General features: G+C 36.3%; 1 protein-coding gene across 1 annotated transcript in view; it reads left to right on the top strand.

Moving 5' to 3' along the window:
• The window catches only part of ChT (choline transporter), a 36,052-nt gene extending 29,877 nt beyond the window's left edge, over positions 1–6,175 (top strand). The window contains exons 7-9 of the mRNA XM_073961178.1: positions 23–295; positions 374–485; positions 5,672–6,175. Coding sequence (XP_073817279.1) covers positions 23–295; positions 374–485; positions 5,672–5,965 — 679 coding nt within the window. The 3' untranslated portion in view covers positions 5,966–6,175. The remainder of the gene's footprint in view (positions 1–22; positions 296–373; positions 486–5,671) is intronic.
• The last annotated feature ends 15,062 nt before the right edge of the window (positions 6,176–21,237 follow it).

Here is a 21,237-nt window from a genome sequence, read left to right as displayed (position 1 = left end):
GTAATTTCTTTTTCAATCCCAGGTCCATGTGTTCCGATCTGGTGTATGTAATTCTATTCCCCCAACTCCTAATGGTGGTTCACTTTAAGAAGCACTGCAACACTTACGGCAGTTTAGCCGCATATTTGATTGCATTATTTATTCGCTTATCGGGTGGTGAATCTTTACTCGGTTTGCCAGCCCTCATCCATTATCCGGGCTATGATGCAGAGAATGAAACACAATTGTTCCCCTTCCGCACAATGGCAATGTTGATTAGTTTAGTGACATTGGTTGTAGTTTCATGGTGGACAAAGTAAGTCTTGATTAATGATCCCAATGGGATTTTGATGGACTAATTGTGGATGTCGCATATTTTTTCTTTTTATTGCAGAATGATGTTTGAATCTGGTAAACTGCCGCCAAGTTATGATGTTTTCCGTTGTGTAGTCAATATACCTGAAGATGTACAAAGAGTTGGTGAGCCAGCTGAGTGTGGAGAACAGGTGAGCATTTTATTCAAAATATATTTAACACTGATTCTTTTGTGACGTACACGTCCGTCCGTTTGTCTAGTTGGTGCACACGACAATTCTCGAACGGATTAATCGATTGATCCGAACTATGCACCACGTAATATTTTGTCCAAACTTGGATCTTCTTAGTGCACCCCATCGTGTACCTGCCACAAAATAATTCAATTTTTCCCCTAATTCGTGAGATAATGGCCCATTAGCTATAAAAAATCCTACCGCAATCAAAAAAGATGACTGATGAGCACGTACGAATTGGGTATCCAATTTGGTCGAAACTTTAGACATCGTAAAATTTCTTCCTAACGTACATCAAGTTTTAAGAAGGTCCATATCGGGCAACACCTCCATGACAAAAGTACATGTTTTCGTTTAAGGGCTATCCTAGGATCGTTTTGAACTAACTATAACAATTGAACGGAATGACTTCTAAAACTAGATCTAGTTCCAAGATGGACAATATCGTTCATTCCTTCAAGCATCTTCTCCGCAAAAGTTCCAAACTTGAATACCGTTTAAGGCTACTCGAATCGTGTTGTAATTGTAATAGCTGGCAGTCGTTGATATCATGCTTTTCAATACATGTTATGATATGGTCCCGAAATGTTCCCATATTTAGGGTCAACACTTCATTGTAACCACAAAGTTACTTGAATAGGTTTGGCAGGCTAGTTGAAAATGTGCAATGTGTTTTGCGGGCCTGATCCGCATGCTAGACAGATGTTTTGCACTGTGTCATCGATACTTGCCCTATAAGAATTCAGACAGTTGCACCATCCCCAGTGTAGTTGATCCCAAAACTACCCTGGTTTGTCGTTGCAGCTTACGCTCCTCAGCTGCGATAGATGGGGGATGTTCTCCGAGGACCGCATTCACACGATAGTGGTTTGTGGCAACTGTGACTGCGTCCGCTTGAATTTTATTTAAACCTGCTTGATAGGCTCGTTGATCTAGGGTTTCTCTCTTGCACCTCTATGTCTAGATCATACAAATCTCTCCTGACATGTCAGGGTGGTGATTATGATGGCTCTCAAGGAAACACCCGAGCAAGTACTGCAACGAAAGCATGCAATTGTGTTGCTGTACTTGAAGAATCTTTGTCTCCTCATATAAATGGTAAACTAAAGGCATGAGGAGGCACTCTGTTGCAGTTCTCAGGGCGGCATTCTGACAGGTTTGAACATGTTTCCATCTCGTTGCACTTATATCCGCGGACCATAATGTCGCAGAAGACAGGCGGCACTGCCCGACCTATTGCGTTATATTTGATCAACTATGTTTCTTAATCTTCACCCCAAGTGATCCGTCTGGGGACTTGAGGACCTTGGCCCTACATTTCAGCTTGTCGCAGATAGCTGTGGCTGTGTGGATGTGTGTTTGGGATAGTTTGTGGTCGGAATTCTGCTATCATCGACCATGACATTCAACTTTGTTCTCTCTCACCTCTGTCGTGCATGAGGTGGTGATGATTAGCGTGGGTACCTGCCTTGTCGGCTTAACCCCACGGTGTTCTCAGCACCGGGTTGATTACAGGCGACCAACCAACGCCTCTTGCACCATAATGAGGTACCAATTGTGTTCAAGAGTTTGGTCCTGTTCACCACCTTGGTTTGATGCGGAGCACCATCCAAAGATCCTGTCTTTCTATGGCTCAGACAGCCGGTTGCAATGCCACTCCACTTTCAAGCCGAAGATTTCCCCCGCGATTTGGGTACAACCGCAGCCACCACGATACTCCCACAACACCAACTACCAGACAAGGTCATTAGACCTAGGGGCAACTGGTACCCGTGGTCCCAGAATTAGGTCTCTGGTACGACCTCGTAACCATAAGACTACTACCAGTTGGTCCCCAAACGGAACCGGGACTGGTGGCCCGGACCTCTGTCGTGCATGTGGTAAACAGAGTGACCGTAGATTTAGTGGCGGATATATTCCTCGCGTGAAAAAATGTGGTAAGATTAGTCAAATAGGACTTCAGCTTTTTACAAATGACATCAGGGAAGGTAAGTGACGCCAAGGTCGTAAAATCATCCTCATATGTTACCGCATTGAGGGTCTCGAGGGGGCGAAATACAGAAGAGGTAGAGGATAAACAGTTCCGTAGATATCACCCCACCTTGGGGAACTCCCTGTTCCACTCTATAGGACTCCTAGTTCTTATTCCAGAATTCTTCGTACGGCTGGCATCCACACATATAATTGCTTATTCGACGTTTTAAACTTGGCCGGAGTGTAGTCTACTCAATGTCCTCAAACAGCGTGGAGTGCTTGACAGTGTCAAATGCTTTTGACAAGTTAAGAGCCACCATAACTGTTCTATCACACGCCTATGGTTGAGTCTTCGACTAATATGCGTGGAGATAGCTGCTTGCGGAACACATGCTAACGATCGGCAACTGGACATCTATGTCTGACGCTGGGGAGGACTAAAGCATCAAGCGTCTTTGCAAAGGGCGAAAAAATCGAAATCGGTCTGTACGATTCACCTTTGCTGGCATCCTTTTCTGGCTTTAGTAGCGGGATCACCCTTCCCATTTTCCTTCGGGATCGATGTGGATGGCCAGCGATCGAATGAGAACTTTAGTGAGATACTCGACTCCCGGCACATCCAAATTTTTCAGCATTACTATGGAGATTCCATCAGTGCCCATTGCTTTGAAGGTTTTAGCATTCCTGATGACATTCGCAATAGCATTCATTGTAAACTGTGGTGATTCCTCCTCGGATGGAAGAGGAGGCCTTGTCACTCCTGTGGTGCTCAATAAATTGTTGATTTATATGACTGGCACACCTCTTCGGATCAGTCAACATAACGTCGCCAAACGTGACAGAAACCCTATCATCCATCTTTCAATGGCCCTCGAGCGGCTTTACCGATGCCCACAATTTTCTTATTTCGACGGCTGCAATGTTGCAACTCTTCAGATGATCTAGCCACTTGTTCCGACTGTGCTTACGTACCAACCTGTTAACTTCACTTCAAATGTCAGAATCTGGGGTTACTGGGTTTGGCTCGGCAAAGCTTATTTGCTTGTACCGCGGTCTCTGCTGAGAAATTCGGGTATTTGACCAGCAGTGTTGATATCCCGGAACGTCAATTTTGTTATCCGAACATTAGACAGGTTGGGCAATACTCTGAAGCGTTGATAATTGAACTCTCTGACGACAATTATAGGGAGATCGACTGACCCAAGTCGACTGGTTGTCAGGTGTGTGGGATGTGTGGATGATCTAGAATATTGAATTGTGTTGGTTAGGGATGGCGTGGGGAGCCGAAGAAAGGATGCCAATTCAAGAGGTCGACATCACAGATCAATGGGGCGTAGTCCCTGCCTGCACTGCTGGATTATGTTGTCTTCAACACCTGGTATTATTTTGGCTGATACGCGTTGAGGATTGTGGACTAACCAGATCTCAGATTTCAGTTGCTCTAGGCAGTCCGCAACCACTGAAGGATGTTGTTGCAAGACACGGGTGACATCAAACAGATTGCTGGCCTGCGCGATTATGAATAATATTTAGCGGTGCAGTAAGTCGATGGTCAGACTAGCACGATTTCAACATGGCGACGTCAAGTTTATAGGCGAGGGGTATGAAGTAGTGAAACCCATGTACATGGTTTTCTGTGTTTGTTGTGTTGCCTCTTCTTGTTGTTCGTTGCAAGATTTTTTCTTCCATTTTCTTTCATTGTTATTTTCTCAAGCAAACGTTAAGACCAAAGCAAGCATAAAAAGATTTAATAAAAACATTAAATTAATGAAATAGTGAAAATTTAACTATGTATTAATATTAATTTAATTATAAATGTTAATTATTTTGTGCTGTTTTTAGTTTATTTATGTTTGTTTTGTTGTTATTGGTATGAGAAACACAACAAACGCGAATGGTAAAATAAAGAGGACACGAAAAAATCTTAAATTTCACGTTAACGTGTGTGGACACTAACGAAACTTGAAAAGAAATTTTAACGAAATTGGTTTCAAGAAACCTTGCTAGTCTGACCATCGACTAAGGGATGGGATGGATTCTGTTCCACAATATGGTGGTTGAGATACAATGGCAGATGACATGCCAGCAGGAACACGTTATGTTGCAGCACTGGCAACATAATTGCCTTCTGACGCAGACGGTCCAAACTCGACGTCTGGACACATCCTGTAGCAGTTCGTAAGGCATTACGAGGCGCAAACGAGTTTGGCATAGTTGAGGACTGAGCGGTTAACATGAACATGATTCCCCTGTTCTTGCCCCAAGAGTTGGACTTAACGGCGTCTGCATGTTTCAAGAGTTAAGGAGGGTTTTGGACAGTTGGTATTGTTCTTCCTCCAACTTTAATAACCAATGTCCTCCTTACCTAATTTGGCCATGACGTGAAGATAGTTTCTGTGGATTTTGGTAATTATAGCTATAGATTTCATTCCTTGCCAAAAAGTAGACAGAAGTGTGAGACAGACACTTAGTTTCTCCTCCATTTCGTTGATTGATACTCCGGTGGCCATGGCGACTCAGTCATCTGCGTAACTCACCAGTTTTAGATCGTCTGAAGGGGCGGGAAAATTAGAGACGTTAAAGTTAAATAGCAAGGGAAATATTACACCTCACTGCGATACGCCCCGTTTAACATTCCGACGCTTAGATTTCTTTTTTTCAGGTTTTGATATCGGAATTATCCTTGCCATATTCCAAATCTCTCACCTATTGATTGACAGTTGGCCATGATTTTCATGCAATCAGGTCTCAGGGTTTTCGATGGTATAGCTCTTTTGATGACAGTGCCGATGCCATCTGTTGTAAAAAGAACAAAGTCTCCCTATTTAGTTTTCAGGCTCGCTCTTTTTTTTCTGTTCTGCTCTTTTTGTCCGGTTCCGAGTCACAAACTTTTTTGCAATAAAAAACGCTTCAGATCCGTGTAGGACATGGAAAATTACCTCACCAAATAAATTGAAATGTATGTGCCTGTAGGACCCTGAAGGTTAAATTCCTCGGTTCCATTTTTCTTTCGGAAGTTATATTATTTTATTCCAGACTTTCTAGATTATATATGTAGTTATCACTTTTACATATAGCGGAATAGAGGACTATTCTCTCCTTTATTTGTGCTAAAATATCAAAATTAATTATATTATAATTATAAATAATTTCTTTTCTTTCCACAGCTCTCAGTGATGGCTGGTCCCCTGGGACGTTCATATGGTGCTGCCACAATGGCTGGTAAAGACGAACGTAATGGTCGCATAAATCCCGCCTTGGAGACGGACGATGATCTTCCGGTGGCCGAAGCACGGCGACTAAATCAACAAACGGCACAAGAACAGGTACAAAAAATGATTAGTTCAGCTACTGGTCAAAATCGAAGAGATTCCAACAGTAGTGGTGGTGGTGGCGGCGGAGGCGGTGGTGGCTTTGGTATGGCAATGCCAACTGCTGATCAAGACAATACTGCCTTTTAAACTACAAAAACCAAAGCAAATTAACCAAAAAAACAAGAATTAAACTTTTAAAACGAACGAAAACAAATCACTCACAAAATTAGGACACCTATACATATCAAACCAAAGGAAGAACAAATATCACTCCTTCACTCGAAAGGTGTTGAGGAAAAAAAACGAATTAGAACAACTAGAAAAAACCATTAGAAACGCTCACCCCCCAAAAATAAATTAGGATAAACATAAGCTAAAGAAATTATAACAAAACACTCCAAGCAAAATATTAGTTGAAGATGATAGCAGTCCCCGCACACAAGGCCATCCACCACACTAAAAAGAAATATTCAAAAATACACGAGAACTATATTGGCAATATTGCTGTGGTAAATTAGAGTTGCCAATAATGCATACAAATACTAGGATATACATACATATATAACATACAAGAAAAGACTAAATACAAATACAAAAATGTATATAACCCACTAAAATACAAACGGAAACTAATATGCATCGTTAAGCAATTACAAGAAGTTCCCCTCCCCGCTCCCACGAACTTGATGTTGAACCCCCCTTGTTCACTCTTTGTTATATCCTTATAATCCTACAACTATACCACCTTTATACAAATGTTAGGGCTTATTTTTGTTTTGTTAGTTTGTTTGTGTTCGAAGTTTCTTTAGGAGAGAACAAAAATATAGTTAAACAATGAAAGAAAACAAAAAAAAAACTATTTATTAGCAATGTTTTAAAAGATGGCTTATAAGAGAATTGTTAATTACTGTCTGTAAGTGCTCAGGTATTCCATGATAATGTTTGTTAATTATATATGTAATTATTATTTTTATTATATATTATTTGATAATATTAAAGAATTACCAACGATTAGCTGTTATGTTGCAAAGTTTGCAGTGCAACATTCAAACAAAAAATATTTCACTAACTATAGCTGTGTTATTTAGTTATATTGTATATGTTTTTGTTATGATAATTTTTGTTATACTGGTTTAGAATAGCTCTTTAGCTTCTTATAAATAATGATTGAAGTGTATATATTATAAGGAAAAAGCAGCACTACGAGGGCAGTTCGGAAACTTCTTAGCCTAGCACAAAAAGCGCGGTATAAACAGAAAAAGTTAAGTGTTTCGGCAACTTCCATCTCTGTTATGAACACATGTTAAATTTTGTTTCGATCTGGCAACTCCTTCATATAGAAACAGGTGTTCAAAAAAGACGCATCCGCAATTTTTTTACAATGGAAAAATTAGAAATTCGTGCTGTCATTAAATATTTACATAAAAAAGGTTTATCGGGACAAGAAGTTCATAATGATATGGTGAATGTGTTAGGTGAAAGTGCTCCTTTATATGCAACAGTAAAAAATTGGGTTGCTGAATTTAAACGTGGTCGTACAAGCATTGAAGATGAACCACGTAGTGGACGTCCAAACACAGCAGCAACAACAGAAATTGTAGCCAAAGTGCATGATATGGTATTAAATTATCGACGAATAAAAGTGCGTGAAATTTCTAATATCATGGGCATCTCAAATGATCAAGTCCATTTAATTTTGCATGAAGAACTACAGATGAAAAAGCTGTCTGCAAGATGGGTGCCGCATTTGTTAACAGTCGATCAAAAACGCATAAGAATGAACATTTCTCAAGCTTGTTTGAATCGTTTTAAGCGAAATAAAATGGATTTTAAGCGTCATTTCATAACTGTTGATGAGACATGGATCCACCACTATACTCCAGAGACAAAAGAACAATCCAAACAATGGACTGAAGCTGGAGGAAGTGCCCCAAAGAAGGGAAAAACAATTCAATCGGCTGGTAAAATATGGCAACGGTTTTTTGGGACTTCAAAGGTATTTTATTGATTGACTATCTGCAAACAAAGGGTAAAACAATAAATTCAGAGTACTATTGCAACCTTTTGGATAAATTAAATGTACAAATTCGAGAAAAACGTCCTGGCTTACAACACAAAAAAATAATTTTTCATCAAGACAACGCACCAGCGCACAAGAGTGTTTTAACAATGGCTAAAATCAACGAATTAAAGTACGAGTTGCTTGACCACCCACCTTATTCTCCTGATTTAGCTCCCAGTGAATTTTACTTGTTCCCAAATCTAAAAAAATTCCTTCCTGGCAAGCGTTTTACCTTAAATGAAGATGCAATTACAGTTGTAAACCACTATTTTGAAGACCTTGAGGAAAACTATTTTAATCAAGGGATGGAATTGCTAGAAAAGCGTTGGACTAAGTGTATTGAAGTTTCAGGAGATTATATTGAAAAATAAAAATATTTTTGAAAAACTAACTATTCTCTTTCATTGATAGGCTAAGAAGTTTCCGAACCGCCCTCGTACTAAAATTTTTGCAGATCTTAAAAAATCAATATTTTGATTTTTTTGGTTAATTAGTCCCTGCCCACTAGGGTGATTTCATTGGGGTACAGAAATAAGGCCCCATCAAATAACACCCCAAACGGAAATGAAAATGGACCCCAATTTTTGGGGGTGTTTTTCAATTTGAAAAATGGCCCCAATACAAAAAGGCCCCAAACTAGTAAATTTGGCCCCAAAAAATTATTACATTTATGCCCCAAAATTTCATTAGGGCCAAAATGCATTTTTGAAATTGGGATGCATTTGGCAAAAGCAATATCACCCCAAATACAATTAGGCCCCAAACTATGCATTTATGCCCCAAAAAATATTTATTCACTTAAATTTGGGGTGTATATGAAGCAATAAATTTGGGGTGTATTTGCAAAAAGGATTTTTAATGATGTTCATACAATAGTTTGTGATAAGTTACTAAATGATGGATATACTTTTTTTATAATTTTAATATGTTTCAGTACTGCAAGAATATACTAATTTTTACTATTTTTTCGATATCATAAAGTCAAATTTGTTATCGTAGTAAAAAAATAGTTAAAAAAAACTTCTACTCTCCATTTTTCCTAATCTGGGGTTCAATTCTGTTTCCATGAAAATTTGAAATGAAAACTTTTATAATCCGAGGTAATTTCATTGGAAGTCAGGTTGTGGCATATATGTACATATACTTTTAAACTGTAAGTAAAAACATCTTCGAAAAATCAACTTCCGATTTATGCGGTATAAAATTTACGCTGTACCAGATATATATTGGTACTGTTCATATACTGTCAAGATACTAAAAAATGATATCCGCACTGAAAAGGTGTATGAATTCAATCAGTTTAGTTCCTGTAGAGCTGGAAGGCAATTACAAATGAACAAATACATACATATGTACACTGGTACTGTTGATACATTGTATGTATGTACATCGAAAAAGGATGATATTCAAAATGGGAAAGAAAAAAAAAGAAGAAATCGGAGGTACTGGAGATTTTTTGGTCGAATTATCTGACAAATATTCTTTATCGACGACATAAGTAGGTAAATACTTATTAAACATTAATAAGTTTGTGATATTAATTTGACTATGTTATTTACGTCGAAATTAAATATAGGGTGACCAAGTAATCAACAACAGTCACGTGTTAGTGTGACAAGACTTCAAGCATCCGAAACACACAGAGAACGGCAACTAATAGAATAGCTCTGCTAACAAGGATCAATGTACCAAGTACTGGATAGTACAGTCTCAGTCAAAATTCAATTACCACATTTGTCCGTGTTACCAGAGCCATTGCATCTAATTCCGAACTTGCAATGAATGCAGAATTCAGGAGATCATGTTAAACAGAGAAGTCAAAAAAAAGCTGACGAAGGTGGTTACCTGATAACGATCGGATCTTTCTGCTCAAAATAGGTTAATTGATTAAAACGCAAATTTAAATAAGCACTATATTCAGCATTAAATTCAAATTCCTACGATCGCATTCTTTCCTACGAATTCAATTACTTGAGTGAAATATCGTGTTCAGTGGTGAAAAGAAGAATTGTAGAAAACCATCGATTATGAAACGAATAGGGGCGTTATGATATTATTTTGCTTCAACTATGCTACCGAATATTTTTATTTAAATCGCAAACTGTGTTATTTGCTTAAAAAATATATCTTTGTCCCGATTTACAGTTGTTAATTTTCTCGCACCTATTGTCAGTTTATAGGAGAGAGAGTAGAAGAAAACAGAAACACTTTGCCTCTCAAACTGACAATTGTCGAAAGTACAATTATCTAATGTGCATTTGCTTCAAAGATCATCCTACACAGTTCAAAACAAAGAAATATTTGCCACTGAACAAGGTGATAGCAATAATAGTATTATAGGTTTGAATCAAAGCCATCAAGTTCTGTACCTAACAAACTGCGAGACGAAGTTCGCCGGGTCTCCTAGTGTAAACTATAAATAGGAGCTATATCCAAATCTGAACAGATTTCGATATAATTTGGCACATTTATTTCTAGACTGAATTCAGTCACACATTCCAAATTTCATCGAAATCGGAAATATATAGAGTGTTTGGTACAGAAAATACGTGAAATCGGCCGAAAATATATATGTGGAAGCTATATCCAAATCTGAACCGATTTCTATATAATTTAGCACATTTATTTCTAGACTGAATTCGGTCACACATTCCAAATTTCATCGAAATCGGAAATATATAGCGTGTTTGGTACAGAAAATACGTGAAATCGGTCGAAAATATATATGGGAGCTATATCCAAATCGAAACTGATTTCGATATAATTTGGCACACTTATTTCTAGACCGAATTCAGTCAAACATTCCAAATTTTATCAAAATCGGACGTATATAGCGTGTTTGGTGCAGCAAATACGTGAAATCGGGCGAACATATATATGGGAGCTATATCCAAATCTGAACCGATTTCGATATAATTTGGCTCATTTATTTCTATACTGAATTCAGTCACACATTCCAAATTTCATCGAAATCGGAAATATATAGCGTGTTTGGTACAGAAAATACGTGAAATCGGCCGAAAATATATATGGAAGCTACATCCAAATCTGAACCGATTTCTATATAATTTAGCACATTTATTTCTAGACTGAATTCGGTCACACATTCCAAATTTCATCGAAATCGGAAATATATAGCGTGTTTGGTACAGAAAATACGTGAAATCGGTCGAAAATATATATGGGAGCTATATCCAAATCGAAACTGATTTCGATATAATTTGGCACACTTATTTCTAGACCGAATTCAGTCAAACATTCCAAATTTTATCAAAATCGGACGTATATAGCGTGTTTGGTGCAGCAAATACGTGAAATCGGGCGAACATATATATGGGAGCTATATCCAAATCTGAACCGATTTCGATATAATTTGGCTCATTTATTTCTATACTGAATTCAGTCACACATTCCAAATTTCATCGAAATCGGAAATATATAGCGTGTTTGGTACAGAAAATACGTGAAATCGGCCGAAAATATATATGGAAGCTACATCCAAATCTGAACCGATTTCTATATAATTTAGCACATTTATTTCTAGACTGAATTCGGTCACACATTCCAAATTTCATCGAAATCGGAAATATATAGCGTGTTTGGTACAGAAAATACGTGAAATCGGCCGATAATATATATGGGAGCTATATCCTAATCGAAACCGATTTCGATATAATTTGGCACATTTATTTCCAGACCGAATTCAGTCACACATTCCAAATATCATTGAAATCGGACTTATATATCGTGTTTGGAGCAGAAAATACACGAAATCGGCCGAAAATATATATGGGTGCTATATCCAAATCTGAACAGATTTCGATATAATTTGGCACATTTATTTCTAGACTGAATTCAGTCACACATTCCAAATTTCATCGAAATCGGAAATATATAGCGTGTTTGGTACAGAAAATACGTGAAATCGGCCGAAAATATATATGGAAGCTACATCCAAATCTGAACCGATTTCTATATAATTTAGCACATTTATTTCTAGACTGAATTCGGTCACACATTCCAAATTTCATCGAAATCGGAAATATATAGCGTGTTTGGTACAGAAAATGCGTGAAATCGGCCGATAATATATATGGGAGCTATATCCTAATCGAAACCGATTTCGATATAATTTGGCACACTTATTTCTAGACCGAATTCAGTCAAACATTCCAAATTTCATCAAAATCGGACGTATATAGCGTGTTTGGTGCAGCAAATACGTGAAATCGGGCGAACATATATATGGGAGCTATATCCAAATCTGAACCGATTTCGATATAATGTGGCACACTTATTTCTAGACTGAATTCAGTCACACATTCCAAATTTCATCGAAATCGGACATATATAGCGTGTGTGGTACAGGAAATACGTGAAATCGGCCGAAAATATATATGGGAGCTATATCCAAATCTGAACCGATTTTCACCAAAAGCAATACAATTACATACAAATGCACAAAGACATCCCAGCAAAATGTTCGATGACAAATCATGAGTTGAATCATGGTTGCAAGTGACATGTCATAGGTGAAAATTTAGGTGAATCACCAATGAAATTTACAAGGGAGTGACACACACTTTCACCAATTCATTGTCATAGAATCTTGCACCAGTTCATTGTCATGGCATTTTGCACCAGTTCATTGTCATAGCATCTTGCACCAGTTCATTGTCTTGGCTTCTTGCACCAGTTCATTGTCATGGCTTCTTGCACCAGTTCATTGTCATGGCTTCTTACACCAGTTCGTTGTCATGGCTTCTTGCACCAATGCTTTGGATCCGGATTTTCGTCAATCAGAAATAAAATTCGCAATACAATTATGTAATTTGTTGAATTAATAAGAATACTAGTCCGGTCAAAATAGACATGCGTATAAGGGGGAAATAGCAAAAATTCCCACAAAGCTGAATTTTGGTGGAGAGCTGGGGTTGGCCATTAGAAGCAACGTCCTAAAAGTCCCCATCGATCCCATGTGTGCAAAACAAGTTATTCGGGGTCAAAGGTCATTTTTGGAGGCATTATTCAGTTTTTTTAATTTTTCTCAAAAACGGTAAGACTTAGCAAAAGCCGGCTAAAGTAAAAGTTGTAGATTCAATAATTGTCTACAAGAGTGGTCTTTATGATTCTTAAAAAAGACTTACCATTTTCGAGATATCGCGATCTAAAAGTAAAATAAAAAATTAGCCGCGTAAGTACATTCTGAGGCGAACCGGTTAAAGTAACGACGCTATGTGTTAGATACTTCCGTAAGCTTTCAAACCATATCCACTTTGCAGTAATCGGTTCAGTAGAACCGGGTCAAACCCGGTTTTTAAATTTGGCCTTTCGGGTCGAATAACCGGTGAACCTGATCTGCAACCGTTGAAAATTATACATTTCCGTAATCAGCGCAACAGACCCTACCTTCGGACAAAACTTGAAAAAAAATCGGAGAGTTTTCTTTGGGGTCGTTCCCGTTGGGCTTTCGATTATACATGTGGGTTAAATGGGCAATTTTTGCATAAAATGACTCTAACATTGAATAAGTCTACTAAACACGCTCCGATTTTATTGGAATTTTTTTTAGAAGATAGCTATAATTTCGCTCTTCAAGAAAATATATATTTTTTGGGAGACAGACCCGATTACTTCGCTTATATTAGCCGGTTCGTCTAAATAATTGCATATTTCCCTTATAAGTGCATAAAAACCATGTGTTTTTTAGAACACCTATATCTCAAGAATGGTTCCTTCTAGGAAAAAAATTATTAAGGTCAAGCTTATAGATAATTTTTCTGTCTACAATATTTACTTTAGTCACTTTTTGATTAGAACACCCGTTTTCAAAAAATAAATCGGAAAACCTAAAAACCCTTAAAATTTGACCTTTGACCCCGAATATTTTGTTTTGCACACATGGGATCGATGGGGACTTTAAGGACGTTGCTTCTAATGGCAAACCCTAGCTCTCCACCAAAATTCAGCTTTGTGGGAATTTTTGCTATTTCAATGTCTATTTTGACCGGACTATACAATGCGCAGATGATTTGTATCGCCAGATGTTATTTTTCTTTATTTTGTATGTAATTTTCAAAATTATGTATTATATTAATCTGCAATATCATATTTATCTCTTCCGATGGCTGCAAAATATTTCTTTCAACTTGGGGGTTCCGTTTTTCCAATATTCGATAAATTATGTGTCAATCTCTGAACCAAGCTCATCGTTTTGGAAATCTAGTATAAATTTGAATTCTGTTATTTTATTTCAAAAGAAAAAGCTTATCCTGTAATAGTTACCATGTTATGGTCTCTTTTATACTTATTTTACCGATCTTCTACTTTGCTTCTCTAACTGTGCATGCCATGTTTTGTGATATCATGATCTTTCCATTGGAGTTTTGTTCTTCCCTCGGGTCGCATAACGTCAAATGGCTCGTATTCATATGCCGGTGGCATCTTTATCCATCCTGTTAACATGGCCCAACCAACCCAATAATTGCAGCTCGATATGTTTTACTATATCGGTGTTGGTCGGCTGGGGAAGCTCGTGGTTTATAGACCGGGTCTTTTTCACACTTCTTTTTAATATCCACAAAACGAAAAAGGTTTCCAAACACAAAATATATTTTTCTTTTTTTTTTTATTTTTTGCCTTATTAAGGCGAAGGCCATTTATAGTGATATTTAATTAATTCTCTTTCGAGTTGAGCTGTTAGGCCTTTAGAGATACATTGAAAAATTAGGAGTCTACCGAAGTCCCACGCATCCAACCATTACACTACGTTTCACGGGTGGTAAATCCGATCTTCAGGTGTATTAGGATGTTGTTTTTGTGGCAGACGAAGGCAAAGCTTGGTAACTGGTATATATATCGAACTTCATTAGATAAATGTATATGCGAAATTATATGGCCTTCGCCTTAATAAGGCAAAAAATAAAAAATAATTTCAGCATGAGCCAGGCTGGGATTCGAACCTGGGTCTCCGACAACTGAGTGTCAAGGTTGCCGGCGTCTTAGCGTTCTCAGCCACCATCAACTTGTCAAAACTTTAGTAGACAATAATTGATGATCAAAAAATAAAATCTTCTGATATAGAAGAGCAATTACTAATGATGTAGGAATAAAACTTACCATAGTATTTGTGAACATTGAAAAATGGGATTACCAAGCAGGACTATAGGAAAAAGTTTGGAGTTTCAATTAACTGACATAATTTCGCATATACATTTATCTAATGAAGTTCGATATATATACCAGTTACCAAGCTTTGCCTTCGTCTGCCACAAAAACAACATCCTAATACACCTGAAGATCGGATTTACCACCCGTGAAACGTAGTGTAATGGTTGGATGCGTGGGACTTCGGTAGACTCCTAATTTTTCAATGTATCTCTAAAGGCCTAACAGCTCAACTCGAAAGAGAATTAATTAAATATTTTTCTTTTGTTTTATATCAATTTACATTGTATTTTTAATTAAAATATATAAATTTTGCCACTATCGACCACTTTTATCTGACTTTTATTTTCATTTTAACAATTACTTTTGCAAGTACACAATTATTCGGGTATATGAGTATTTGATAATTTATTGTGCGGTTACTTATCAATTTATTTGAACTCATGACAATATTATGACAAAGTTCGGATCTTTCACCACTTCAATTTCACTCATGAAAATTCGATGAAAAAGATCGGACCTTTCACGACTTCAATTGCACTCATGAAAATTCGATGAAATAGATCGGATCTTTCACGGCTCCTTTCGCACTCATTTAATTTTGCTGGGATAATACCCCTTACCACTGTGTGGTGTAGGGTATAAAAAGTGTCGCTGGAGTGCCTTCCAAGACGACACGCCGGCGTGGTTCATTTCTTCATAATTAGACAGCGGAATTTTATGCAACCCCTATTTTTGGTCCGATTCATGTCAAATTTTGGGACTGGGTATATTTTTGGCTTCTGATTACATTGCAATCGAAACATATGACATATGCAAAATTATGCAAAATGCATAAATTTTTGCATATGCAAAATTTATGCATTTTACATATTTTCTTATGCAACAAACTTCAATAATCGGTACAAAAATGTTTGTGTGTACAATTTTTCTGTTTAAAATTATATTCAGACATGTCAATAAAATAGATAAATGTAAAACCACAGCCACAACCTTCAAAATACCGAAAATCGGGAGGTAACGTTCTATGGCGGCTATATGAAGTCCTGAACCTAAACCGAAAAATGTTGGGTGGAAAGTTTTTTACCCCCAAGGATGACTTAATACCAAATTTCAGCCATTGCGGAGGGATATTGAGGGCACAACCTTCAAAATACCAGAAATCCCGAGGTACCGTTCTATGGGGGCTATATGAATACGTGGACCTTTACCGACAAATTTCAGGTGGAAAGTTTTATACCCACAACGAAGACAAAATACCAAATTTCAGTCATTTCGCTGTTATGAAGAGGCCACAACCTTCAAAATGCCGAAAATCGGGAGGTATCGTTCTGTGGGGGCTATATGAAGACGTGGACCTATACCGACAGATTTCAGGTGGAACATTTTATATCCACAATGAAGACTAAATACCAATATTCAGTCATTTCGGTGGGCATTGAGGCTACAACTTTCGAAATACCGAATATCGGTAGGTACCGTTCTATGGGGGCTATATGAAGACGTGGAACTATGCGCACATATTTCAGTTGTAAAGTTGCATACCCCTAACGAAGACTTAATACCAAATTTCAGCCATTTCGGTGGGATATGTAGACCACAAATCCATGAATATATTTTTGCATATGGTTTTTTTTTTTTTTTATTTTGTAATAAAACGAGTTTCTGTCTAATCAGAATTTCGCTACGACCATCCTAACCATATATGCATTTGCATAGGATTCCGCTGTCTATTCATAATGGAGGTCACTTTAGAGTGACTTCCGTCACTATCGCCGCACAATGGTTCAGGAATCGATTTTCCTGGCCAAAAATCAAAATTTTGTTTTGTCAAAGATATTTAATTTCTATATGGGATTCGATAGTAAACATATTGAAACTAAGGAAACCAAAAATTTAGGCCCAAATATTGGAAGGTGTGGGCGTGGCGTGCCCCTAAAGACGAGCATTTTCACCATTTTTGGGAAATACGTCATTTTTGCAAATTTCTGGAGAAAGACGACGCTATTTCTCTGAAACTATAATAGTAATTGTGTTCATTGTTTTTGTATAAGGTAGGTAGGATTATGGACTTTAAAAATCGTTTTAGTAAATTACCGTAGCGTTTACACAACATGATCTATTTTATTTTTCCTCGGGTACTAAATTTTATAAAATTCCAAATTTAGTGGACTAGAACTTTTGTGGAACAACATGGAACAAAGTTCTGTTTTCACAGAAAGATGCCCAAACGTCTCCTCTTCGAGCCCATATATACTTTTGTTCCCGTCCCGTTCCGTCCGTTTAACACTTTTTTCAATTTATTGAAATTACATGGGTAAAAATGTGTGTTTTTCTATACTGTTTCCATACGAATTACAGTTTTTTGACACAAATTACAACTTTTTGAGTATATGAGCTTTTATACGAGTTATATAAGTTTTATTAAAACCCAAGGAGAATTTTTTTAATTTTTGAAAAAATTTAAATTTTTTTGGTAAAATTTTTTTTTACAAATTTTTAAAAAAAAAAATTTTCGACATTTTTTCGATTTTTTTTTTTAGTTTTTTTTTGGTAATTATTTTTTTTATTTGTTGGTGTTTGACCATCTTTAATACATAGGAAGATATAAAAACCACAAAAACACTCATATTTTGATGAAAAATAGTTAAAAAACTCAAAAGTTTAACTTTGACCTTGAATTTCTCTGCAACTACCAGTCCGAACTTGACCGCTTATAATTCGTCTGAAAGCTGATTGTGTTATCTGTCTTACAAAAAAAGAATTATAAATATATCTCTATCCGTTCAAAAGTTACAGAATTTTGACCAGGAAAAAACGATTCTGAACCACTGTGCGCCGCGACTATTTTCATCGCCATGTGCAACACGCCTAAGCCACTTCCGCGACAGAGTTTGTTTGCAGGGAAATGAGATATAAAAACAAAATCCACATATACATACAAACATTGGAATATGTGTGATTTGTTTGGTGTCGGTATTTAGAATTATTTTATTTAATTGATTTCTTCAAAATAATGAATGAAACCGCCTTTAAAACGTATTTAAAATATGTATTTTGTTTCAAGAATGTGTCGCAAAGCAAGTGAGTTATTATACCCCTCAGGGTATATACACTTTCATATGGGCAAAATGTGTCTCATCGAAATAATGGTTTTAGACCCCAAGTATGATTGGACGAAATGTGTTTCAGACAATTTGCGAGTTGATTTAGCCATGTCCCTCTGTCTGTCTGTCTATCTGGCTGGCTGGAGCGCGCCATAACTCTCAAACGGATCAACCAATTCGGTCCAAAATTTGGCTTGCGTAATATTTTGTCCAGACTTAGTTTAAGTTCGAAGATGGGTTATATCGGTCCACTCCTTCCGGTACCTCCCTCATAAAAGTTCGGAAATGTTCGGAAAATTTGTGCGCACGATAACTCTTGAAGAAAGTAACCGATTTAGTCCATAATTTGCACATCGTGAAATTTCTACCAGTTGCAATATGGACTCAATCGGTCCACTCCTTCGGGTACCTCCCACACAAAATTTCGGAAATGTTCACTTTAGGACCTGCTCTCGAATCGCATAGATTTTTGTTGTAAGAACTTGTATTCACTACCCCCCATACGACGGTACAAGTTTCATCAGGGGCAAGTACAAACAACCCATATGACACCGTGTGTAGTGGTTGGAGCGCAAGATGACTTTCGAACGGATCTGCCGATTCTGTCCAAACTGTGGCTTTCGTAATATTTTGTGCAAACTTAGTTTAAGTTCGAAGATTAGCCATATCGGTCCACTTCATCTGGTACCTCTCCCACAAAAGTTCAAAAATGTTCGGAAAAATTGTGCGCACCATAACTCTTGATGGGAGTGACCGATTTTGTCCATATTTTACACATCCTAATATATCTACCAGATATAGATAAGTTTGGAATATATATCTTCACTCCTTCGTGGACCTCCGAAAAAAAATTCGGATAAGTTCGCTTTAAGACCTGCTCTCGAATCACTTTGATTTTTGTTGAAGCAACTTGCATTTGCTGCCTCAATTACGACAATAAAAGTTTTTTCAGGGGCAGGTCCATAATTCTTGAGAAAACAGCCCGAAAGTTGTAAAAAACCCCTAGGCACCATATGTAGTGGCTGGAGAGCTCGAACCGAATACTGCGTTCGTCCACACTTTGGATATTAAAATATTTCTTCGAATATTAGATGAAATTAGTGCTTATAGGTCCACTCCTTCCGGTACCTCCCCCACAATAGTTCGAAAATATTCGCTAAAATGGTACGCGCGATTTCTCATAGACGTAGCAACCGATTTGGCCCAAACTTTGGATCTCTAAATATTGTCGAAACTTAGTTTATGTTCAAATTTGAGCCCTATCTGTCCAATCCTTGTGGTACCACCCACACAAATGTTCAACATTTTTGTGTGGTTAAGGGTCTGTTCGAGGATCCTTTTGACATTTTTACCGAAGGTTTTCCTAGTGGCCTGTTTACAGCGATACTATGATTTTAGTAGGCTAGTGTGATAAAAAAAGCCCTATCTATCGTTATCCCCGCCAATTTTTGAAGTTTAATCCTATCCATACTTTTGTCCGTTCATACGCCCAAAATTTTGAAAACCCACTAAATACATAATTTTTTTTGGGAAAAAAAAGTATTTCTACCCACACAGGCAAAACCGACTGATACTTTTTTATAATTTTATTGTAATTTTTTATTATAGTAAATATTTGAAATAAATAAATAAAACTAAAACTAGAATCGTTCTGTTGGTGTTACGCGAGGTCTCCCTTATCCCTAGTGGAATATTCGTAAGAAATACGTTTCTTTGTTTAAGTTTCAACTTATAACTCTCGGTTTTATCCCTTACTAATAATATGGTAATTAATAAAATAAGCAGTGTTGCCTTTTACAGTTTTAAAGAACTAACTCATTATTTTTCAGCCAACTGGTGATGCAGACTTTAGCTTGTTTACATTACTTTGTAATGTGTTATACGGCCAATATGGTTCCCAAATTCTTGTAGATTGTTGCTTTTTCCTCTAATATATAAAAGTTCTTAGGATTTTAATGGCACTATTTAGTTATTTTTTTAATTTCATTGAAATTACAATTAAATGTTTGATGTTACAATTTACACATGTAAGAGAAACAAAATTAAAAGCTATTGAAACAAATACATATCAATGAACAAATTTAAACGTTGTAGACATTACAATATACAAACTACATATGACACATGTTAAACGCGAGGATGTTATAAACTATTTAACGAAAAATAAAACTAAATTAACTTTTAACCTATACATATCAAATGCATTTGTGTATACACAAGTAAAAAAATACTAAACTAAAAAATATAAAAAAAATGTTTTAATTTTTACCATAGAATTGATTTTACAATTTTTAAAAGTAATTAGGAAAATTCATTACAATTTCACTGTTATCGGTTTAATTGAAAATTCTATTTAACCCTTGTTTTTAAATATCGAAAATCATTAATGGCAATTTCAAATGTCCTCGACATACACTTATTATTTTAAAATTAACAATAATATTATTATTAATATTTGTAATATGTTCAAACTTTAAAGAATCTTTCATTGTTTCTAAAAATATTCTTTTTTAATAATTTTAAATTGTTCACTGTAATGTAATAATATAATCCTTCCATAAGAAACGAATACATATGCAATTAATCATATACCATACCATATATCAAGATACATATCAAGAAATGAAATTGTATAAGACCTACATATAACCACGAATACATATCAAATGAAAAGAATTATATCTTTAATATATTAGGTGTAATAACTAATTTTTAGTTGCAAAACTAAAAGTAAGCAACCAAACCAAATCGCAAACATATCATTTTCAATATTGCAAAATATTGAAAACCAAAATTGCATATCTACCTATAAAAAAACAATACATACAAATATTGTATGTACAAATTTAGTATTAAGTATATATATTTACGAAAGTGTATTATATTATTAAAACAAATCCCATCCCATATCTAATTAATAATGTTAATTTAATAAAAATTTACAACCATAGAAAAAGAAAAAAAAAACATATGTGTATGTATAAACTCTCAAAGAGTAAATGATATATAGCTGAATTAAATATATATTTAAAAATAAAATTATATTAAAGTGTTAATTGTAAAATTAAATAAAAAGAGTGTAA

This window comes from Musca autumnalis, unplaced genomic scaffold, assembly GCF_047663935.1.
Source record: "Musca autumnalis isolate F117 unplaced genomic scaffold, ASM4766393v1 scaffold_1, whole genome shotgun sequence".
Classification (NCBI taxonomy): domain Eukaryota; kingdom Metazoa; phylum Arthropoda; class Insecta; order Diptera; family Muscidae; genus Musca; species Musca autumnalis.
The sequence above is the reverse complement of the archived record's forward strand: the minus strand, read 5'-3'. Positions and strand labels throughout refer to the sequence as shown.